General features: G+C 38.6%; 1 protein-coding gene across 3 annotated transcripts in view; it reads left to right on the top strand.

Moving 5' to 3' along the window:
* ITGB1 (integrin subunit beta 1) overlaps nucleotides 1–23,693 on the top strand; it is a 43,458-nt gene that overhangs the window by 2,945 nt on the left and 16,820 nt on the right. Inside the window, exons 1-7 of one of the 3 annotated variants that reach the window (XM_019283202.3) lie at nucleotides 4,014–4,070; nucleotides 16,881–16,950; nucleotides 17,213–17,298; nucleotides 18,765–18,987; nucleotides 20,999–21,169; nucleotides 21,484–21,722; nucleotides 22,950–23,105. In XM_019283202.3, the coding sequence (XP_019138747.1) occupies nucleotides 4,029–4,070; nucleotides 16,881–16,950; nucleotides 17,213–17,298; nucleotides 18,765–18,987; nucleotides 20,999–21,169; nucleotides 21,484–21,722; nucleotides 22,950–23,105 (987 nt within the window). In that variant the 5' untranslated portion in view covers nucleotides 4,014–4,028. Of the gene's footprint in view, nucleotides 1–4,013; nucleotides 4,071–16,682; nucleotides 16,702–16,880; nucleotides 16,951–17,212; nucleotides 17,299–18,764; nucleotides 18,988–20,998; nucleotides 21,170–21,483; nucleotides 21,723–22,949; nucleotides 23,106–23,693 lie in introns of those variants that run through there. The other 2 variants (XM_019283204.3, XM_039548892.1) reach the window with 2 other exon arrangements.

Here is a 23,693-nt window from a genome sequence, read left to right on the forward strand (position 1 = left end):
TTTTCCAGTGGACAGACATGCGGATTCCCTGTTGTTCCCCTCCTGCACGTGGTCCAGCGGCCTGGGTTTCTTCAGTGTGGACCTGCTCGTGGTGCCTCGTGCAGCATTTGCTTGCACTGTTGCACGGGAGGTGGATGTGTGAGCTGTGCTACCTTCTCTGGTAGGTCTCCCCACGTGGTGTGGGGAGTGGGTTTTGTGGAGGAAGGCTGGATGTAGCTTGCTGGCCATTGGTACAGCTGACCTTCCTCTTCCTCCTCATTCATTTTCAAATGTTTTTTGTAAGACAGACATTGTAATCAGTGAGACATTGTACAAATTAAGTTAAATCAGTATTAATCACTAGCTGTAAAATTGCTCATGCCACCTTACGTGGCACTTGGAAAATATATTGATTAGATAGATCCAGAAAAAATAGAACCCATGCTTTAGAGTAGCAGAGCCTATTCCGTCTCCTTTGGTTTTCTGGAACTTCAAGTGATTTATTTTTTCTAACTTTTTTTTTAGGATGGCCAATCCCCTCAGCATCCTTTTAATTCTTAGGAGCTGCCGTCAGGCCTCTGAGAGGGAATCCTTGTTGGGAGTGCCTTTTTTTTCTTATTTCTTGCTTTGCCTTTTAAGCTGCTTCTATTGATAGAGCTCATAAAGCAATTACATAAATTAAATCAATCTTAAAAATGTAATTAAGGCAATATGTAGTTAGATTTATTTTGGAAGTGTCATTAAAAAGTACTTGCCAGTATGTGTACTATTCCCCTATGACTAGATTTTTAAGTCAGCTGCTATACTGTGTGCCCAGTAGAAAATTTCCTGTCTCCCAGCAGCAGAAAACTCAAGAGTTCAGTTTGTTTTCCTGCCTCTCATTGCCCGTCTGTCTTTACATTGCTGATTCTACAAATTGTTTCACTTGCCCCACTCGTGTTGCTTTGAATATGTTCTAACAGCCGCGTTCTCGCTGTCAGTTCTAGTGTTGCTGGTTAGAGACTCAAGATTTCTCAGGCTTCTGCTCTGGCGTAGGTGTGCAGGGATGTTTTTTAGACAAACACATCTCAAAGCTGTACACGACAATAAGTTTTTGTTGTAGGGGAGAGTTAGCTGTTTTTTCTGAAGAGGATGTTTGTTTGCTTTTCAAGAGGGAGATGGTATCACAGATCTGTGAACAAATGAATAGATGAACAAATTCTGCAGCTCTGTCTCCTGGACAGATACTGACAATATCTGCATCTGATTTAATGCTCCTTTTGTGTCAGAAAACTAAAATTTGTTGGATTGTTCTAATGCTGATGAATATTGTTATTTATGGTGGCAGATGCGTTCTCCTTTTTTCTGTGTAGTTCCTCCTTGCTCTTCTCTGCTCTGTGGTGTATTGCGTTGCCAACTTTCTAAAAAGGATGATGTTTCTTGTCATTCGGTAACCACAGGGGACCACAATATTGACCAGTATCTGTCAGTTTTTGTGGTTGTGGAGTTTCTGGGGTAGCCTACAAAGCCATTTTTGTGTTTACCCACAAATGGGAAGACAAATTCTATTTCTTTTTTTTCCTTTTCTTTTCTAATTTGTCCTGCATAGGTGTGGTCCAGTAACTTAAACTCCTAAAACCGTAAGTCAGAATAAATTTATGAGAAGACTTTTTCTCTGAACTTTTTTCTCTCCCACCATGTGGATTATTAGTGTAAGTACCAGTAAAAAGTATAGACAGCTTCACTGTAAGAAATTGTTGTATGCTTTAGCTGCGTGAGTTTGTAGCCCAATTCAAGACACATGTAAGCTTGCTGAACAGCTTCTATTGGGAATGTTACACAGAAAATGAAAATTCTGACTTCTGTGAATGAAAAATGAGACATTAGGCACCTTATTCATCACTAAATAATATGATTGCTTTTTTCAGAACTAAGGGTTCTCTCTTTAGCAGATTGTTGTTATTAAACATCCTGTATTTTTGTAATAACCACCTTATCTTACTTTTCTATTCACAGACTAATCAGAATGTTTAGTGGGATTCCTGGGCTATTGGATTCCGCCATTAATGGATTGGATATGTTCAGAGAGATGGTAAAGTCTCTCTAACAAAATTTGCGTGTAACCAAGCACATGGAAGGGGAATTAGCTTGATGAGACTATAATATTAACGTTTTCTTTTGCAAAAGGTGGTAGAATTCCTACGTGTAGTTATCTTTGGGGTGTCACTGAGCAGAGACTATTAAATATATTAGTGATTTTTTTTTGCTATATCTTTCTCATTTCTCTTTACAGTCAGCTGCAAAATGGGTTATGAAACATACCTTCTGTCTTAAAAGCAGTTTCATGTGCCTTTTTTCTTTTCCAACAGCAAAAACAAATACCATTAGTATTCTTGTGGTTTTATTAGAGGGGAAAGTTTTGAGTAACAAAGCTGAGACTGGAATCTTAACTTTTGTTATTGCTAGTAAGAACTAAGAAAATACTGGTCTTTTCTCACCATCTTTTTCATTCCTTTCTTTCTACCGCAGAAGAACGTTTTGCAAATCTTTGTTAAATTAATGCATTTCTCACATTTTGTCAGCAAATCATTAGACTATAAAAGTCGCTTTCTCTAAAATTTTAATCTGTAATACCACGTTTAAGTGCAGATTCATCTTTATAACGCTCATAAACTACAACATATACAATATCTAATGCCGTTATTTTCTCCCCCAAATGATTGGCATCATATTGGTAATTCTCTTATTTCTCCTTCGTGTTTTGTATGAGATCACCTACTTATGCTTAACTTAGTCCTGATTTTTACTCACTTAGTTTTAACTTCTGCTCTTGGTACATTCTAGTGCAAAAGCAGGAAGAAGGGCTGTTGTTTGTATGAATTCTTGTTGTTTTAAACTATTAATTTCTCTGCAGTATTTACACTACAAAGAAGTACTTGCATGTAGTTAATTTTGTGTTATAGCTATTCATAAAAATTTTTTTAACTTTATAAATGTACAAGTAAAAGCACTGTTGATGTGGAAGCTGAATGGAAAAAGAGAAATCTTTCTTCTTTTCTCATCCTTTGTGGTGGTATGAAAAACAGTAATTATATATTGGGCTGAACCGAAACACTGAATTTATCTTCATTCAAAGATGACTGATTTGTGGTTATTTAAAAGAGAAGAAAAATAATTGTATTAGATTAATTTAGGAGGAGTCAGTATTTCACTTAGGAAATGGTGATGAGTCAAAGGTAGTATCTTGGATATCAATGCATACTTGGTCTCTGAAAAAGAAACCTGAGACTGGGATGTGTAGTTTGGCATAATCTTGCCCTTGAAATAAATACTGAGATAAGGACATGTCCATTCTGCAAGGGGGAAAGGGGGATAAGCTGTCATTCGGGTGTTTCTTAATTTTCTTTGGTGGAATTGTAGTTTAATGTGTCTTAACATGGTGCTAACCTTGGGCAGTGGCACCAAGAGTCACATCTGCCCCTTGTGCAGGAAGCTGCTCTACGAGGCCATCTCATCTGTCCTCATCTGCTCTTGTAGGGCTGGGTCCTTGTAGGCTGGCAAGACCTGCTGGGAATGATCTTCCACAAAGCAGAAGATGCTCTCCCAATGAGCTGCAGGGTAACCAGTGTCCAGGACCATATTGGGGACCACAGGAGGTCATTTGAAGGACCTGGCATTCTAGTAGCTTGGCCAGCATCCTGTGCAAATTCAGCTGCTTAAGAATTAAATTGGCAACATCCAAGCTCTGCCTAGACCTTCAGCTGTCTGGTTTTCCAGATCTCGGGTAAAGAAGTTTTGTATAAAGATGAGTACAACAAAGAGGAAGGCCTGTTTCTGAAGTGTATATAAATACAAAGAACATAATCTTTTTGGTATTAAATAAAAGCATTCTCCCAGGTGTCAAAAGATGACATATTTTAGTAGTTGGTTATCGATAACTTTGGAATAAATTTTGTATGGGGGTGACTTCTCATATTTCTACCACATCTTTGACAGTGGAGTGGCTGAAGGCTTTGTGCTTGTCCAGTCAGCAAGTGAAATGCTCCCTCTTCTGTTAATGAAAAAGAGAAATGAGGAAATCTTTGCTATCATCATCTGCAAGGTTGGCCAGGGTAAGCGAGGTTGATGTGCTGCCAATGTTCTGGCCAGGCTTTTTTCTTCTTACATTGATGTTTTATTTTCTTGTGTATTAGGAAATTAGTGGGCTTAGGATAAAGTCAGGAATTACCTTCTCAGAGGTTCCTTTTGTGCTTTTGCAAGATTGTATTTTGTGTATGCTATTGTGCTCACTTTGTGATGCTAGGTGGTGATTGTCCCAAAGCTGAAAGGCATGCTATAGTCCATCTGCATAAAATACAAGGCTTGACAGTTTTTGAATTATCAGTTTGCTTGTTTTGTGTCAGAATAGATTAGAAATCTGTCTTTCAGTTACATATGAATATAACTTATATACATTTCCAAAACATCTGAAAGTGTAACATTTTAGAAGATAACATTTGTTCTTTGCTTTTACTGTGCAGTTCAAAAATGGGGAGTGATTTTTTTGTGTTGTTTTTGTCACTTCTGTGCAAATACAAATCAATGTGAGAAATAAGCATACAAGAACATCAGTGTAATTTTTCCTGGGTGTGGACTTCAGCATAAAAAAGGAAACAGCAAATTTCCTTTTTTGGAAGAACATGCTGTGCATATCAGCTATAGGTTGTTAAAAATGCATAATAAAATCAATAAACAGCAATAAATATTTTTTCCTATGTATGTGTTATCTCCCTCCACTACACATGTTGTTTACATAACTTCAAAGGCTAGACTAAAATGTTATACAGCCATGTTACAGATATCTCATTTCAGTGAAAAACTCAACTTCAGCTTTAAGGAGTAACTATACTGTGTAAGATTGCTGCCAGCATTTTTACCACTGCCAGCTGACCAGTTTGGAGAGTGTTTGGATAGTAATAAAAGAGTTTGCACAGATACTGCCTCTTTTTGGTGCATAATTCACAATGCAGTTTCACTTTCTAGATTAATAATATCTGTATTTAAGATGATTAACCTTTGCTTGTAGCTGCAAGCAATTTTAATGCTGTCTCTGCAGAGTTTAAAAAAAAAAAGCTCACTCATTAGTGATAACTCAAAACTCTGCAGCAGACAATTGATTTTCAAATTTACCTGAATTTCATATTTTGTAAAATGTTCCAGTGGCTTTTGAACCATGAATTCAACTAAAATTGTGTTTAATTTTCATAGGAATGTGGCTCTGCAGCAATTTATACCAGCTGTAGGTCTCAACTGTCCCTCCTGCTTGTAGCTGTGCTGTTTTGCCATTCTCCTTGCATCAGCAATGGAAGTTAAAGGGCTGTACATTGAGTTATTGAAATAACTGTTCTGGTTGAGAAGTAGCTTGGCAAAAAATGAATTTTCAGCTAGATCAGCTGTTGCAGCTGGGAGACCACATGCATTGCAAAGGACATGCTTTAGAGCCAGAGGAGGAACGGGAAAATGTGCAACTCATACCAAGAGCGTGTGGCACTGTGGTAGTCCGGAGGTAAGTTGGCATAAACTGCTGTGGAGCCTCACAGCATCTGCTCGTGCCTGCTTCAGTGCTCTTCTGACTTGAGTAATCTATCTCAACTTGCTAGATCAGGTGAGAAATCACTCAGGAAGGCGTTACTGCTCAGCTTGTTCCACTGGCTCAGCTAAGCGGTGAAAGTATCATCCACAGTTGGCACCAGAAAAATGAAGGGTGCAAAGTGGGGAATTTAAGGGTCTGGAGAAGTTGAGCTGTCTCCTGGGCTCACTAGTAGCAAACTGGTAGATGTACTTGGCTACTATGAGAAACCTCATCTTTTATTATCTTTTGCAGTGCTTTTAGAAGCAGCCTGTGGACTCCACGTTTAAAATCCTGCTCTGGAAAGCAGCAGAAGTGTATGAATAGGCAGATTGTTCAGGCCAGGAGTGCTTTTTAGGAAGTACTTTGTGATGAGTCTGGGTGGTTTTGATTTTTGTTTTTTTAAGTCTTTTAAGGCTGAAGTTATTTTTTTCCTGAGATTGGTGAGCTTTTTGCAAGTACTCGAACTTGTGTCAAAATCTGGATGAAGTCCACTGTTTGTTTCAGTTTGTGCTTCTGCCTAGCCAGTTACACTGCCATTGAATTAATAATCATCATTAGTTATGTACACAAAAATGTACAACAAACGTATGAAAGATTAAATATATATAGAATTAAATTATATTCAAGATCTCATCAATACAGTTTTATAAGGCTGTATGTAGTTCTGTGGGATGACCAGTTTTTTATTATTTCTGCATGATCATTTTTCTGGACACTTACCTGGCATTAAAAGAATGTTGAGGACGAGATTTGTTTCAGTACAAGTCTCATTCTAAATTGTGTTTGAATAGTGAATATATAGTGAATATTTTTTAAAACTTGATGTTAAATATTTGAATACTATCTGTAAACATTATTTTATGTGCTTGCCATTCAAATTCTGAATTAAAATATGAACAAACAACAACAGACCTAAAATCCTTCAGTATTTTGTTCTTTGCTTGTGTTAATTTTTTTGGCCAACTAATTTATTCTGATAACCTGTAAAAATAAAATCAGAACAGTTCTTCAAACTGGCTGGCTGTGTTATAGAGCATTTATAAACAATTTGTCCAAGATCAGCTTAGGATGATTGGGCCATGACAGCCTGAATTCAGGCTGGCTTAGCAGCAGAGAGCCCAGTGTAGTTTTGAAGGGCAGTCAGTTCATCAGCCACCTGCCCCTTCTTAGAAGCTGTTTCTTCAGCACTCGTCTGCCCTTGTGGAGGTCTGTTTTTCACTGAGGCTTACAGAAAGTGGCTTTTGACATGGAGGGGAAAGGGATATCTCAGGGTCCAAGTGGAGCTGACTTGGGATAGAGGTTGGGGAGGTCCCTGAGGGGTAGAGCAGGATCAGAGGTTGCTTTTTTGGAGATGCTGCAGCACTGCTGATCCCTTCAGCTTTCATCTGGGTTTTGGCTGCTGAAACTGTACCCTGAGTGTTAATGATAGCTCCTGGTGGGTGAACTCTGCCATGTAATGACTGACGAGTTTCCGCTGAGTTTGCTCTTTGCGGTGTGCCAGCTGCTGGCTTCCTGCAGTACCTGCGGCAATAGCCAGCAACACATTTGCAATTGTTTTTTCTTAAAGAAATAGATAAGTGAGACATTGTATTAACTGACATTCTCTAGCTTTTTACTTAAGAACATACTTGCCTCTGTTCTGCTTTTCTTTTAATAGAAAAGCTTGGATTAAAGTAAGTTTATCCAGATGTTGTGACAGTCATGGAGGCAATACAGCCTCGGAAGCATCATTTACAGTCAGCTGTGTAAGAGCTATATTTATATGCTTAACTAAACTTTCTATTTCCCCGTGTGGATAAACGTGAGGTTTAAGTTGCACAAAATTAAATAGTCTCTTTATGGGAGTAGTAAGTGGTGCAGAGTGTGCAGGAATTTAATACTACCCCATGGAACAGACCCCCATGTTTTCTAGAATGGCTTAAATCGTTATGTGGCATTCCTAATTGTCATCTGTCTGTGATGGAAATGCTAAACTTAGCCAAGAAGTCTTGTAGACTGGAAAGAACTATGTAAGCAAGTTAAATATTCAGTTCACACTTTCTCCCACCAAAAAAAAAAAAAATGGTGTTACATTTAGACTAGAGAAGAAATTAAGTTATGGCAAAAACAACTGATGGTTCTAAAAGCATTTGAAAAGTACTGAAACAACAGATTCTTAAAATTCTGTTTAACTCACATTTGTGTGAAGAGATGCTTGTAATAATGAAAATACTGAAATATTTGTTACAGAAAAATGCTTACTGATAACAGTGAGATTGGGTACAGTGATAATTCTTACACATTTCTGGAGACAACATGCTTTGAGTCGGTAAGGTTGCGGTGTACTTGAACTATTGGAAACTTATGTCTGAAGGAGCATAGAAAAGGGATATTTTTGACAGTGACAGTTTTAAGGGGAAAAAAATTACTTTTTTTATTGACACATGTCCACGTTGTACATTTATCCTTAAAGAGGAAGCTTTCTAGGTGTGCATGTACAGAGGTGCTGTAGATGCAGCAAACACTTTCAACCACGGTATCGGTAGCAATGGCCTTGGTGGGTTAGTGGTTTAGGCTTGGAGAGGTGCTGCTCCTGCAGGGTGCTTGCACACCAATATAAGCTGCACAGGAACAGGTTTTATTGTTTTGTCCTTTTCTAAAGTTCAAAGAGCTTCATAATGTCCTTGTAGGAATCCCAGGTTTCTGTGGGCAGGATGCACCAACATGGGATTTTATAAGCACAACAGTTGGAGAAGTGTAGAATTTAGAGCAGGAAGTAGTTATAAACTGGATTTTCAGAGAAAGGTGTAAATGTTCTAGTTTAAACTAGGTGCTAATCAATACTTAAAGCACATTGCTGATGTTTTAATGAGATATAGCTGCAAGCCTCTCAGTGTTCTGCTGGAGAACATGCAGAGTTGTATTTCTCTCCTGATTTAGTGTTGAACATTAAGCACAATACACCTGTTTGTTAGCCTAGTTTTCCAAAACAGTTTTCCAAAACAGTTATCAGAGTTGACACTATAAATTGCAGTTTGTGGATAACTGCCTGGGAAAAATACTGAAATGAAAAGGAACATTTTCATGAGAAAGGGCAGCTGACTTGTCTCTTAAACAGTTTCCTATATGTGGTCATCATGCACAGGTTGCTTGTTCTCGTGAGCTGTGTCTCAGTACTACCTGCCTTTCAAGCATTCAGATGCTTTCCAAATCAGCTCCTAAACTGTGGAATCTTGGCTTCAAATTATGATTCAACAGGTCAAGAAGATGTTATACAAATAGTCTCTTCGTGTGCGTTATAACCGAGCCAGGGACAAGGATCAGTAATACAGCAAAGTAGTGTTCTCAAATGAATAATGACCTGTGGTATGGTAGTACTGTGAAGATCTAGTCATGAATTACAGACTGACTGTGCACAGCAGCGTATACACACACTGGTTGAAAAAAGGTCCTTACTTCAAAATGGTGCTGACTAACCAATGTTAGTCCTGCCTGCACCACAGTGCTCTCCAGAAGCATGAGAACAAAGGGAAGATTGATCAAGGTTGCACTTGGGGTTTCCTGACTAGAAAGCTGAAGGCTCTTTGTCAATAGCTGTTTCGTCAAGTTGCCCCTGTGCATCTTTTTCCCATTTTTTCACCTTCTGTCACCGTCGTCAGCATGAAATTTGGACGTGTGTGGGTTCTGAAATAGAAATATTTTATGAAAAGACAAATCATGGTGTGTTTCTTGGACTGTCCTGTGCAGGGCCAGGAGCTGGACTTCAGTGATCCATGTGTGTCCGTTCCATCTCAGAATATTCTGTGAATAAATTTGAGTGGGCTTTAGCAGCACTAGCCTTCTTTACAGTTTGCTATGGCACTTGTTTTTGCTTGTGATGAGTATTATTTCAGTGTGCAGGCAATTGCAGGAGTTTGTCATTAAGAGAAATTATAAATAGATTTTTCTAGTGAAAACACTTAGAGAAATACAGTGAAACACATACATAAATACAATGAAGTAAGGCATGGTATGTAATTTACCCTGCCTTAATAAGTTTGCTGTGTTCCATAAAAGTCTACATTCCTTAGGCTTTTCCTGGCTTTCCAGAAGCTCCCTGGCTGCCTTTAGTTCCTTGTATTTAGGTCCTTGTATTCACTTTTAACTTGAGTCCCTCAAGAAGTCTGTATAGTTCAGATTGGTCAGGTCTGCAGTCAGAGAGGGATTTCAGCCCAGTGGGCACTGGTCAGAGTCATCATCCACGACACAGGAGGTTTGCAGTCAAGGCTCTCTTGTGTGTCTGAGTGTGAATATACATGTTCCCCTTCAGGGTAGAGCATTTGGTCAGAAAGAAATAATGGTCCTACTCCAAATCATGAACCCAGGTCTCTGGTTTTTCTCATGGACAATACGCTGTAAATCTGTAAATATTACAGACAACAGTATCTGGAATCCCACATACCTTTTTATCTACCTCCTGCCATATGAGTCCTTCAGTGGGTAAACTAGAGACAAAACTGTGTCTTTTGTTCTGTGTAGCAGCTTTGGCTTAATTAAAGCTCTTACTAGTATATCCTATAGGATGATAGAGCATTCCTAGGAGATGGGAATGCAAACCCTTTGGGGCTGAGGAGGGACTGGAGCCCAGTTATCTTACTTCCTGTGTATGCCACAGTACTGTAAAATATCTGGGATCCATTACCACCTTCTGTCATGTCCCAACTGGTTCTACTGCATTTTGTCTTTCTCAGTGTGGAGAGATGTCAGATAACAGGAAACCTTATCATCTGCAGTTGTTCTGAAATCGCTACCTGTATTTTTTCTGGTTATAGAGGAAAAGTATGTCTTCCATCAAGAAAAATCTTCCCCATCCCAATGCTCTGCAGCCAGGTACCTAGCTTGGGCAGATTTGTTTCCATTCCATAATTCAAATCAAAACCAAAAATACTTTGCATTAAAAAATACACAGTTGCTTTTCATTCAATTGTTTAGAACTGTCAGTAAGTTGAGAGCTCCTGTGAAACCCAGGAACAAATATCAGTAAATTCTATATAAAAGCAATAATACGGTCAAACCATGTGAGTCCTTGTGATGTTAGTGGTTCAGTCTTGAAGCAGCTGTGTCCTGTAGAAACTAACAAACACCCCATACTCTGGGGACACAAGATCATACCATGAACAGCCTTCCAGCTCTGTTCTCATGGGCTGTGGCCTCAGCCTGCTCATACTTGTACATGAACATTTTCATGTATTCAGCTGACAAGGCCATGTGATGTAGGTCCGCATGCTGGGATTTCAGCAAAAGACACAAGGTTAATTTAGAGCCTAACACCTACTGATTTTTCCTACTGCATTCAGTCCTTTTTGGTGAATTTTAAGTGACTTGATTTCTTGGGAAATTTCTTAGAACTGTATGAATAAACTGTGGGTAGTAATGTAGTGTAACTCAGAGTCTTAGCAGTTGTGTTACTCTTCATGTTTGTCTACCTTACTGGGCATGGGAGCGGGGTGCAGTAATTTCCATGCCAGACTTGCAGAATTGTGATACCTTTTCTCATGTCTCAGACATGCAGAAATGTGTATTCTCATGTCTTTGTGGACTCCCAACCCTGCAGGGGAATCTTCTGAGCTAAGAGTGACATACACTAATTGTGGCAGGTAACCTTACAGAAACATACTGGAATGGAGGAGCTGGTCTCCCTAACCTAAGCAGAAAATCAGTTTCCTAGATTTTAACTCTCTTGTAATTGAAACTTAAGTCTTAACTGGTTTATGATATATTATTTTAATATGTGATGTCCTGCTAAAATTAAAACAGGACATGGAAGCAATTCTCATGAGTATTTGGAAGCTTGTTTTTACTTAACTTAGAAATAAGTGACAAATTAAATCCAATGAGAAATACTGTTGATTCTTCTATGCTGTAGCATCAGGGTAGCTGAAGTGGTTATGCCTTAAAGTTTTCTCAGGAAACATTTTGAGTAAGCAGTCTTGATGTGCTGAACTTCTTGTGTAAAAGTTATTTCAGTGCTAAAGAATTTTTTATTTTGCACTTCAGTCTGGGATAACATCCCATTCTTTCCTTATTACTGCACGCAGTTCAAAACCTGCTGCGTTAATGTCTGTGAAGTTGCCAGGGGCAGAAGGAACATCATGGTCTTGAGCCATGCTGTTGATAGATGTGTAGATAGATAGGCTGTTGAAGGAAGACTTACTTCTGGCATTCCCATTTGGACTGGTGTGCTGCAAAGTCCTGCTCTTGGGACTGCACTTCTGTTGTCCATCTTGACTTTTCCCATGAAATTCACTTTCCCTACATGGGGATGCTTTGCTAGCTCATCCCTGATGATGCAAGGTCAGGAGCTGGGCCTCTGTGATGGGCAGCCATCACAGGGCTGGTCTGCATCCAGGGAACAAATAGTTTTGTAGGGCTGAGTTAAGGATTGGGTTCTTTGATTAAAATTTTTCTGGCAATTCAACCACCACTGTTTACCCCAAATCTCTGCTTGTTTAGTGAGGAATGCATCGTGTAGTTTCTTAATGGTGGTCCTGGAATTTACTGTGCAGTGTATTCCAACTATACTTCAGTATCACATTAACACTGATTAAGTAAATAAGATAGCTGTGAAGGTCATAAATGAAGAATTACCAATTTAAGACTTGTGGGAAAATCTATACGACAGACATGGAAGTTTTAATCAGAAGTAACTCCTTTGTGTAAAACTTTTTTTGTACTGGTGTCTTACTCAGCAATATGCTTCTCTCAACATAGAACAGTAAGATACCGTTTTACCACTTTAATTTATAGTGAATTGCTTTTCTACAGTGAATAGTTGTATAAGCAGATATGTTTAGAGTTGTTGCATATCCAGCTAAATTGGGGGTTGTAATTAATGACATCTGTTGTGTGAGTTTTGCTGTCAAGAGTATTTGCAGGTCATTGCTAGAGGTTTGTAATGTCTGTGTAATTGCTGTCCCATGTCACAAAGGTTGTTTGGTTTCTTCAGTCCCTTCTTTTCCCCCCACTTTTTTTTCAGAAATGTCAATGGGATTCATTTTGCTAGTCCATAAAATACACGCTGAAAAGTATGGCCCTCAGCTAATGCCAGGAAACCTTCTGGAGGGAGGGAAGAAGGAACTGTTTTAGCAGGGTAGCCATCAAGTCCTGAAACAGGCATCTCCAGAGACTATTTCATTCTGCTTATTTTAGAAACGTGTCTCTTCCTGCTCCTTTTTTAACCAGAGCCTTCATGCCTGAGGGTGGGGGCTTGGCTGTGTGACCAGTGTAGTCCAGCACACAACCACGGGCTGTGGCTGAGCAGCAGGAGCTTTTGCTTCCTTGCCCCCTCCAAGTTCTCTTTTTCTCCATCCTCATCTCACCACTTCTGCCACGCCAGGATAAGCTGTTTTGTACCCAGGTGGAAGAAACAAGACCCTTTCTGTGTTGGATTAGTTTCAGACAGACCTTTTCTTGCTCCAGCTCTCCTGGTGGCTACAGTAACACTGGTATCGATCAAAAAGGAAATGAGTAAGAATAATCAGCCAGGAGGTTGATTAACAAGAGCAAATAATCAACAAGGAGCATGGGGCAGCTCTTTTAAGTGACTGTCCGTCCTTGCACTGCATGAAAGTGGCTGTAAACATCAGCTCTAGGAGGAATCAATTCCATCCAGCATTTCTGAACTAAGATTTAAACCCATGAAAGCACAGCTCATGCAGAGGTGTCAGGCTGCGGGAAGCGTGAACACGAGTCCGAAAGTGTAAGCTGCGTATTCATTTCCAGATTTATAAGTGCAATTAGAGTGGTGTGTGGGGATATGAGTAAGTTGGCTGTCTGGATACTGCCTCAAAAAGTGGCGTGTGCACAACAGGTCAGCTCTTACTGCACACTGAAATGTTTCCCCTGTGGTCATTGTGTGTTTCAGTGGAAAGCTTTGCAGCAAGGCACAGTTCAGAATGCAGTAGGGGCAGATGCCATGTAGTGTTTTCCTTTGCTTGCCATCAGCTTGGTGGATACTGGATTACTGGGTCAGATGAGAAGCAGCTCAGCTGAGGGGCATAATACTGCAGCAACCTAACACGTTGTTGTTAATATTGCTTTAATATCTTTTTTCCTTGATCCCATTTGCCCTGTTAATTTTCTGCAGAGATGCTATTGCCATTGTAATAAATAAATCTATAAAGGCTTGAGTACTGTGGAGTGGTTAATTTCTAAATATCTTGATGATTAGCAGAATGTGAAGGTTCTAAATACTTAATTTGCAAATTCAAAATTCTATGGAAAAATAACCCTTTTTTCAATTGTCAGTTAATGAGTCTCTCATTTCAAAGTAAAAGCTCCAGAAATTTCCATCAAAGCTGATTTGATAAATAAAAAATTTTCTTCAAGCATTGCTGTTTGTCGAGACAGTTAGCAAGAAAAAACAACTTGGAAAGCATTGAATCCAAACATTCAAGGTTATGTCCATGTTTGTTTTCCTAAAATATTTAACAAAACTAGAGTATGGTTCACAAATATGCAGAAATAATTTTAAAATGAGTTTTTCAACAGCGCACCATTTGCAGCCTTTTTAAAAGGATCCAAGTGGTGATTAAAGAAATATTAAAGAGATTTTGGTCTCTTGGCTTTGAGCTGCTTTTTTGCAGAAGAAAAAACCCCACCTTTTCAAGGATTCTGGAATATTTTTCAAGGATTTAGAAAGGGGAGAACAGGTGTAATAGAAAATAGTTAAATGTTGCATAAAAATATTAATTTATTTCTTGTAACAATTGAGGTTTTTTTCTGTTGCAGTCATCTGTGGTTGAACACTGACACGACATGTAGTTGTAGCTCCACCAGGGGTTTCCAAAGGCTTGCTTTGGCCATCTAGTGTACTCGGGAATTACTTGTTTGGGTTTATGCCCTCGGTGGAAAACCTGCGAGAGGGCAGTTCCCGGTGATGCCTGGGGACTTGCAGGGGAGTGCGTTTGGCGCTGCAGCGGCCGGCAGGAGGGTCGGAGGCTGAGGGTGTGTGCATGGCTGTGCTTGCATTGGACAGCAGTCAGAACTGAATCCAAACTAGCAGCTCTCTGCTCGTGTTTTCCCAGCCCTCGGCAGCTGGGAAAGCTGTTAAGCTGCGGAGGTAAAGGAAGCGAGCTGAGCTGAGCTGAGCAGAGCTGTGTGCGTCGGAGGGCAGGCCTCGCTCCGGGAGAGGCATTGGCGCAGCCATATATGGAAAAGGACATTTTCCTTGTTAACTTTACCGGGAGGCTGTGCCCAGAGCTGCCTTCATCATGCGGATGCATTTCCACTGGAACGTTTCTCTTCCAAGTGGTCTTAATCATAGCTTTAGCACTGTGTCACATCTTTGCTGACTTATTTATATAGTCCGTGAGGACTTGCTGTGCATCCACTCTCAGTCTGCCCTAAAAAGGTGAACTGTTTATAATTTTCTCATCTAGGCTGGCAGAAAAGATGGTATTCAACTGGTGCCAGTAGCTTGGCTTTTTTCTTACTGAAAAACCCACCCTGTTCTGGGCTGTACTAAAAGCAAAACTGCTTCTCGGGTAACAAAATACCCTTTCACTTGAGGGAAGCAAGGTTTACTGAACACTACATACCATAAAAGCAGCAGAGAAGGAACCTAGAACTTGAGCAACCTGGTAAGACCTTGCTGTCCAGACTCCTACTTTGGTAGGTGAGCTCCTAACCATGTAAGCACTGCCTTTCCAAGCCTTGATTCAGTCCCTTCATCTGTCTTCCACTTGCTCGCGTTCCTTGGGTCACCGTTCCCCTCTGATCACGGTTTGTGGTTGCACAGAATGAACTTAAGTGATCACTTATAGAGGGGCTTAATAAAAGAGTGTTTCTGGAAGACAGTTTTTGTGAGTGAAGGACTGGTCACTTACAGCAATGTGCAGAGAGAAATTGGAGTTGCATATATGCAATAAGTAGTGTTCAAAAATTAAGTAAGATATGATTCACAGTTGAATTTTTTCCTCTTTTTTAACCAGTAATTTCTTATATGCTTATGCATAACATCTATCAGAGTAATTCAACAGCATATTCTCTTAATTCTCCTGTGTCTAAACTCCACTGCCTGTCCTCTCACCACAGCATCCACTGAAGAGTGAGCCAAAATGATTTATCAGAAAAATATGAGCCATATAATACTGTTGTTGGATACAATTTGTTAGCAAAGGGTTGGCTTCTGTTTGAAACTTTCCCCATAAGATTTTGGAGTAGCCATCCCTTCTCTGATAATTCTGGCTGGATGTGCAAACTAACAACTGTGTTTCAACCCCAGATCAGTGTGCAAAAACCCAAAGCTCAACTGCTGTACTAATTTGAGCATTGCTTACTTTGTTGATAATTTATGCAAAAAATAGTACATCTTCTAGAAAAATAACATGTTCGTTTTAGGAAATTCTGCCAGATTCACTTGTCCTTGGCTATGCTTCAAGATATTTGTTAGAACAAAAAGTTATAAAGAATACTTTTGTTTCCAGGATGACTTAAAAGGCTTTAATTAGCAACAACATTTTAGGATGTCCAGGAAAACTGGCCATTATCATCTAAGTTCTCAGAATTCTTATAATGAATAAAAAATACAATTTAAAATAGTATCAAAATTTAAAAGATGTGACAACTGACCCAGGCTGACTACCTGCTATTAAAGTAGAAAAAAATTAGAAAAATTTAGCCTTTTATTAATATTTTTAAAGCTTTTTCTTTGATATAAGTGATATCCATTAATTTTTTGTGGTCTAAAGAAGAAAAAATAGGGGCAGAGTTTATATCAAGGATGGTTTATGGTGCATATTTTGAGAGGAAATTTCTAGTTTGGTGTATAAAGTGCAAAGTAAGTCTGTAAAATGCCCTTTGAAGATTCCAAAGAAAATGTTTTGTGAACGGCCTTGGTGTTTATCTTGAAACAGAGGTGTGAGTATAGAAGCTCTGTTTCCGCCCTGTACTGCTGTGGTATCTTTATTTAGAAGTCTCTCTCCGATAACATTCAGAGCATGAATATTTTTTATAAGGTGTTAAAAAGCTTGGTTTGGGTTCTTCCCCCCAGGTGAGCAGCATTCTCAGATTTCTCATAGCTTGCTGGTTTACCTAGCAGAAGAGCATTTCAAAATAATTTGAGAAGCTACCCTGTTTGATGTCTTCTAAATACAATGTAGCCCACAAACATGGTTTGTATTGGAGCAAAACTGTCCAGCTGGTGCAACTAAGATAATTTGATTTGCATTTGTTCCGTGTTCCTTGTCTCCTCTGAAACACAGTTATATGTCCACAGCTTCGTGAAATTTTTTTTTCCCGCTTACTCATTACAACAAATCATCCAGTTTGGTTTTTTGGTTTTGTCTTCCAGGCTAATTTCAAATGGCTCACATGTGCTGGCATTCTCTGTTGCTTGATATGGCATGGATTTGCTCAGCAAGGTAAGGCACTATCTGATTGCACTGCGGTACTTCAATGCTGCTTTAAAATTGTGTCTGTTCAGCAGTTACTTAGGTGGATAAATACATCCTCACTAGACAAGTGCTAATGGCAGTAGGTCAGTCATATCTCATGTTAATGACCTCTTTGTAGTTGGAACTTAATTTACAAAGCCATAATGAAACAAAGTGAAATGCTGTTGTTGTAAACACCTTTTTATAAATGAAGTGACGGATTTGTGTTCCTCTTTGTGTTCCTGGCAAGGTGGAAGTGACTGCATAAAAGCTAATGCAAAGTCATGTGGAGAATGTATACAAGCAGGACCAAACTGTGGCTGGTGTAAAAAAACAGTAAGTGTTGCAAAATTCTTTTTATGGCTTGGTTTTTTCCCTTGGTTTCAAACTTCTGTATAGAAATGTCTGTTTTCATTAATAGTAGTTTCCTCTAGTTCTTCAATTCAATACTTACTTGTACTTAAAAAATCAAATACTGTGATTTTCTGGTTTGAGTATAGATGTTTTTCACAATGTGTTTACTTCTCCTTTTCTGAATCCTAAGTGTATACAGAACCTATAGGCCGTCTCATAGTTACTTAAAATGGCTCCAACGTGGAATCTGTCTGGGTATGCTTAATTGTATTCTTCCAGTGACATTAGAGTAAGAGCTAATTTTAGACAGATGTAGGTGGAGTAGGGAAAGAGATTGACGGGGGTTTTTCTTCTAAAAGAAAGATTTTCAAATTTTAGTTTTCTATTGTTGGTAGATTTGAGGAGTAGGAGATAGGTTTGTGTGAGTGGGTGGTTTGTTTCATTATGAAACAAAAAGTATTTTCTTAAGAAAAATTAAGTTCAGGAAACTACAAAATATAAGGTACAAGCAGTATATGCTGATGTATCTTCTTCGGGTTAGAAAGAGAAGAAAATGTTTTCTATAGCTCTTCTTTGGTTTGTTATTGGAAACTGAGAAATTTTGTTTCTTGCTAGGAGATGATAATGTATCTTTATTTCTATATACTGCCTACTTACTATTGCCCAAACCAGCTTATAAATTTGCAACATTTAATTAAACTGACGAATTTTATAATTTGGCCTTGAGCTGTCAGATTTCTTGTAGGTCTGTGTCATCAAAAACCAACAAGCTTTAGTATACATTTATTTATATGCATATTTTGGGGATGGGGGCAGAAACAGAATTGCCAAGTTTCTCAAGTAGAAGCCTTATTTATTTATATTTGAGGTTAAAGCTTTCTTAAGGTTTGAGGTAAGGATAATTTGTTCTGAACAAAGTTAAGGATTGGTCTTGCTTATGGGTGTTGCTTTCAGATGGAATTTCCCCGAAATAAGAGTTGTCTATCTTTGCCCTGCTATGTCAGCATATAGCTATTACTTTGTTGTGGAGTACCAAAGTACATTTGCATGAGCTTAATTAAAAAGGAAAGAATGTTAAAAGCAGGCTATATAAGTAGGTTCACATTATTGGCAACTATGTGAAAATATTTTTCCACTTCCAGTCGCTTTTAGAGTAGCCAGTTTAAACAGATGTCCCACTTCTGATGGAGGTGACATTGGGCTTTATTTTTTTTTTTTCATCTTACTTTTATCTTATACACAGACAAGTAGATGCAAACTCCTGGAGTAAATAGTAGTCACTGAATGTATTTAGTATAATTTAATATATTTCAAGACCATGTGTTTTATTACTAAACTTGGGGGGAAAAAAAAAAAGATGGAATCATTGTAGGAAGAGCAGTTGTGGGAAGAATATAACAATTTGCACATAGCTGTAAACTTAGTACTCTTTTGCTTGTGTTTTCTAGGACTTTTTGCAAGAAGGAGAGCCAACGTCTGCCCGGTGTGATGACTTGGCAGCACTGAAGAGTAAAGGCTGCCCTATGGAAGATATAGAAAATCCCAGAGGCAGCAAACAGGTGCTCGAAAATAGAGAAGTAACGAATCGTAAGAAAGGCGCTGCAGAGAAACTGAAACCAGAAGCCATTACACAGATCCAGCCACAGAAATTAGCGCTGCATCTAAGAGTCGGTAAGGACAGTTTCATCCCACTTCTGGGATGGTTTTCCTGTCACCACCGCATCTGCATGTTTTGATTTGAATGTGTAACCATTTTGTTACAGAAATGACTGTTGTTCAGATAGTGTGAATGATAGCAGAGCCATTGAGTTCAGCTCTAGGTGTTTAGATACTCCAAATACTGTTTGATTTTTAAGAAAGATTAGATATTATCACTTGTTCTATTTTTACAATAGAACTTAGGAGAAAATTGATACAACATGGAATGATAGATATATCAGAAATGTAAAATTGTTTTGTTTTCAGTATTTTGTAGTTGATTTTCTACAGTGTGCTTCATGGGATGAAAGTAGAGGAGTCAGCAAAAACTTAAAGCTAAGTTATGAGGGCATTTCCTTTTGCTTGAAGTGCTGCTGTTACCTGAAGTCTGTGTGTCTGAACAAAGTGGTTTTGTAGTTATGCAGCACAATTTTTGGATTGCTACATAAAATACCTTCCAGAGGCTAAAGATATGGACACAGGACCACAGTAATGAAAAAAACAAAGTAGTTATGTACCATTTCTAGCCCCTAAAGAGAACTTTATCTCCTTCAGGTGAGGGGGATGGGGAGGAACAAGGCTAGTGGCTCACTTGAGCACAATGGAGATTGTCCTTAAGGAGAGTTCTTGGGTACTGTAGGCTCGTTGAACAGCTGCCTTGTATTTTCCTGGAAGCAGAACTTGTGTACTTGGGATCAGCTGCTCAGTGGTGGTTGCAGTAATAATTGGAAGATGATGTTAAGCAGGCTCAGCGTGATGCGGAGAGGAAAGTAATGAAAATTATTTTGCAATTTTAATATGGCTCCTATTTATTTCTAATGTGACCTTTTTTGCTTCAAACCAAATTATTGTTCCTCTGTTGACACAGAGGTTTCTTCATCAGAACATAGCAGAGACCTGGGCAACCAGAATCTAATTACCCAAAAGATTGTTACTCTGTTTATAAGCACTTTTCTTGGTGTAAGTTCTCTGAGGGACCATGTGCTTGCAGAGGGGGACACTTGCTTTCTGTGCAGGGCTTTTGAAATATTAGCTAAGGAAAATCTAAACAGATTTTTGTGGTTGTTTTTTGTATTATGGCTTTTTTTCCCCCTTTGTTTTGTTGGGGTTTTTTTTGTGAAAACCATATTATATAGCTGTATGATCCATATGCTGTTCACTTGCCCATTTAATGGTTTTCTCACTTTACTGATTTTGCTGATGTTTAGCAAATGTTTCCTAATTATTAAGCAAACTTAAGCAGCAGCAGTACTACCATTTAAGTTCAATGACTGAGGGGAGCAGGAAATCCTATTGATTCTATTCCTTATTTCATATATATAATAGGCAAAAGAATACTGTTCCATTTTCTGGGAAAGGGGGTGTGTGGTATGTGTGTGTAATTCTTCTGCACTCTCTCAGCATCAGAGTGAGACTACATTCTTCTATAAAATGCAGGATCTGGGCTCACAATCACAGCAAATAGTAACTTGCCATTCTCTCGCTGCCATTTTTGTGCTCTGAGCTTGGTAGATGCAAAGCAACTTGCAATATTTCATCCAGAACTAATTTTTCTTTTATAAACCTGTTAAAACAATGTGGTTTGTTAACTTCTGAGAATTACTGAAGTCATCTTGGATGAAAATAGATCTTGAAAATTTGTGCTATTAGGTCTTACAGGAACCTTGTTAGAATGACTGCAAGTTTTAAGATTTGAAATTGCAGCAACTACAAGAAGCTTGTTTTTTGACAGGCTAATATTTTGTGTGGGGAGATAAAGTACCTCAGAAATATGAAGTTGAACATTTGAAAGAAACACTCGTTGACATTTTTTTCATCCTAATTTGATGTTAAGTATTTCAATTAACGGGAGAAAAAAATCACTTGCCTGTAATTCAAAACCTTCATAAATATTTACAGACCTTTCCTTAGAAAGGCATTTTTATTGCCAGTGCAGTTGTGGAATTTTTAATGGTTTCTGTTTGTTGTTTAATCTCTGGAACAGGGGAACCCCAAACATTTTCATTAAAGTTCAAGAGAGCTGAAGACTATCCTATTGACCTTTATTATCTTATGGACCTCTCCTATTCTATGAAAGATGATTTAGAGAATGTGAAAAGTCTCGGAACAGCTCTGATGTTAGAGATGGAAAAAATAACTTCAGACTTTCGGATTGGTAAGAAAGATTTGCCTATTCTAGAAAAACAGTAAGTAAACCCCCAAAGTTTCCTTCCTGATGTTTTTCACATGACTGTGTATGAAGAGTAATTTTTTTTCTCAGTTTAGCAGTATTATGGCAGATGTTCTAATACACAGAACCTGTTGAACAGCATAAAAGTATTTGGTGTTGATGGAGAAGGTGAGACATAAACAAGTATAAGAGCTATTTCTGATGTCAGTTCAGCTATATTGCATTTGAATTCTGTTGTGTCATAATACAAATGAGACTTCCATTCTTCAACTTACAGGGATTTTATTGTTCTGTCTTAGGTTTTGGCTCTTTTGTGGAGAAAACTGTGATGCCTTATATAAGTACAACACCAGCCAAACTCAGAAATCCTTGTACAGGGGACCAGAACTGTACAAGTCCATTTAGCTATAAAAATGTGCTTAGCCTTACCAGTGAAGGAAACAAATTCAATGAACTTGTAGGTAAACAGCACATTTCTGGGAACTTAGATTCTCCTGAAGGTGGATTTGATGCAATAATGCAGGTTGCAGTTTGTGGGGTAAGTGTGTATTACTCTTTTTTTACTGCTCTATTAGACGAAATTGTTTGAATGCAGCCTTAGTGTTTTATGGTGGCTGGCATTTGATTATGTCACCTCCTGCAAGCAAGACTGGGTAGGTGAGGAAGAGCTCTAGTGAGTGAATGAAACTGGGAAATGCGAAAGTGCCAAACAGAGCTCGTGATCACAGCGCACAGAGACAAAGATTTTTAAGTTTGCTGTAGAGTAAGAGTCAGGTTCTGCTTAAAAGTGTATGAAATCCTGAGTAAGCAGTTGTTCCCAGATTACTTTAAAGGTCTGTAAGCTCCTTGTAATTGTGGTTGCAGAAATCTGGTGTATTGTGACTTCTACTAGTTTCTCAGACAGAAGTAGACGGAAAACTGGTTTTTTATTTATTTTTGGAGGCCTAAGGATTCTTTGTTTCGGTCATTTTGAGAGACTATTCTATGCACCTGTACAAAATGAATTCCCAAAAAAGCGATATCCAAGTTTATTTCTTTGTTACCACATTATTTTTGCTGTTGATCAATGGATTCAAGACTTTCTGAAATGATCTGGATTCTTAATTTAAAAGTGCAGTGTTAATCATAAGCCTTCTAGGGTTTTTTTGGTGGCAACTGGTATTATATGACACTTTTACATGGTCTTCTCTCCTGAAATTAGCTAGGGCTTCAGCCCCATGGAAAAAATTTTTAAAATAGGAAAGCTTACATAATTAGGCCCTGCAGTTGTGGGCCAGGATGCTCATGGGCCAGTCCTCTGGCAAGCACTGTGCTGGGTGCAGATCTGAACTAGGTTGGCAAAGCCTGATGATTCTTCAGAGCCTAATGCTGGGCAGTTCAGTACTGTAGTGACACTGCGCACACCAGTGTCCTGGGGCTGCCTGGTCATGGCATGGCAGTGGACTTGGCACTGAAGAGCTGGGCTGATGGGCCTGATTTCTAAAACCTCTTCAGATACTCTAATGAGAACTGAGCAGGGTCTGTCCCAAAAAGAATCTTTCTTGCATTTGATGAAAAACCTGCAGCAGATGTTTTGGAGAAGATGTTTAACAAAACACAAGTGCTTCCAAGGTTTGCATGAATCAGTGTTTTCCATGGTGACACTGCAGTGTGGCTTCTCCTAAATCTGTCTACTTCTCCATGCATTTCTCTCTCAAGTGTTGGTCCCCAATGCTTTAAAATAAATTGGTACAAAATACTAAAATCTGGTTTTGTTTTTCCCAAGGAACAAATTGGCTGGAGGAATGTTACAAGGCTATTAGTGTTTTCCACGGATGCTGGATTCCACTTTGCAGGAGATGGTAAACTTGGTGGAATTGTTCTACCAAATGATGGGAAATGTCATCTGGAAAATAATGTGTACACAATGAGCCACTATTATGTAAGTCTTTATATCATCTTCTAGGGAAATGAATATTTTATGATGCTTAAGCTCAAAAGATCTCATTGGGTCACCAGATATAATTTCAGACCATTATGTTTCAGAAAATGTATCTGTTTCCATCAAGAGACTTTAGCTTAACTAAAGAATTGAAGTGCAAGAATTAATCCAGTCTTAATTGGAAAATTTCAAGAAATGGCAACTTTCATACTATGATTATGTGTTGTTGGATTTTAACCTCTTTGATAACTAATACTCCTGCATATCACACAGAATCACAGAATATTCTGAGTTGGAAGGGATGCATAAGGGTCATAGTCGAACTCTTAAGTGAATGGCCTGTATGTCCACTGGAAAACTGTGGTGGCTGTCCCATTATTTTATCATTTCACCAGTCTTCATGTTCATAATAGTTTACTAGTGTGAAAAATACTATCAAATATCTCCTTGAATAGTTTTTTAAGACTGAAATCTTAGGATGCAAAGTTCATGGTACACGTATGGTTAACATTGCCTTCGTGGTTTATTGAAAGGGAGATTAGGCAAAAAGTGGAAAGAGAAACATTTACCAGATGGGGTAACCACAAT

This window comes from Corvus cornix, chromosome 2, assembly GCF_000738735.6.
Source record: "Corvus cornix cornix isolate S_Up_H32 chromosome 2, ASM73873v5, whole genome shotgun sequence".
In the NCBI taxonomy this organism is placed as follows: Eukaryota; Metazoa; Chordata; class Aves; order Passeriformes; family Corvidae; genus Corvus; species Corvus cornix.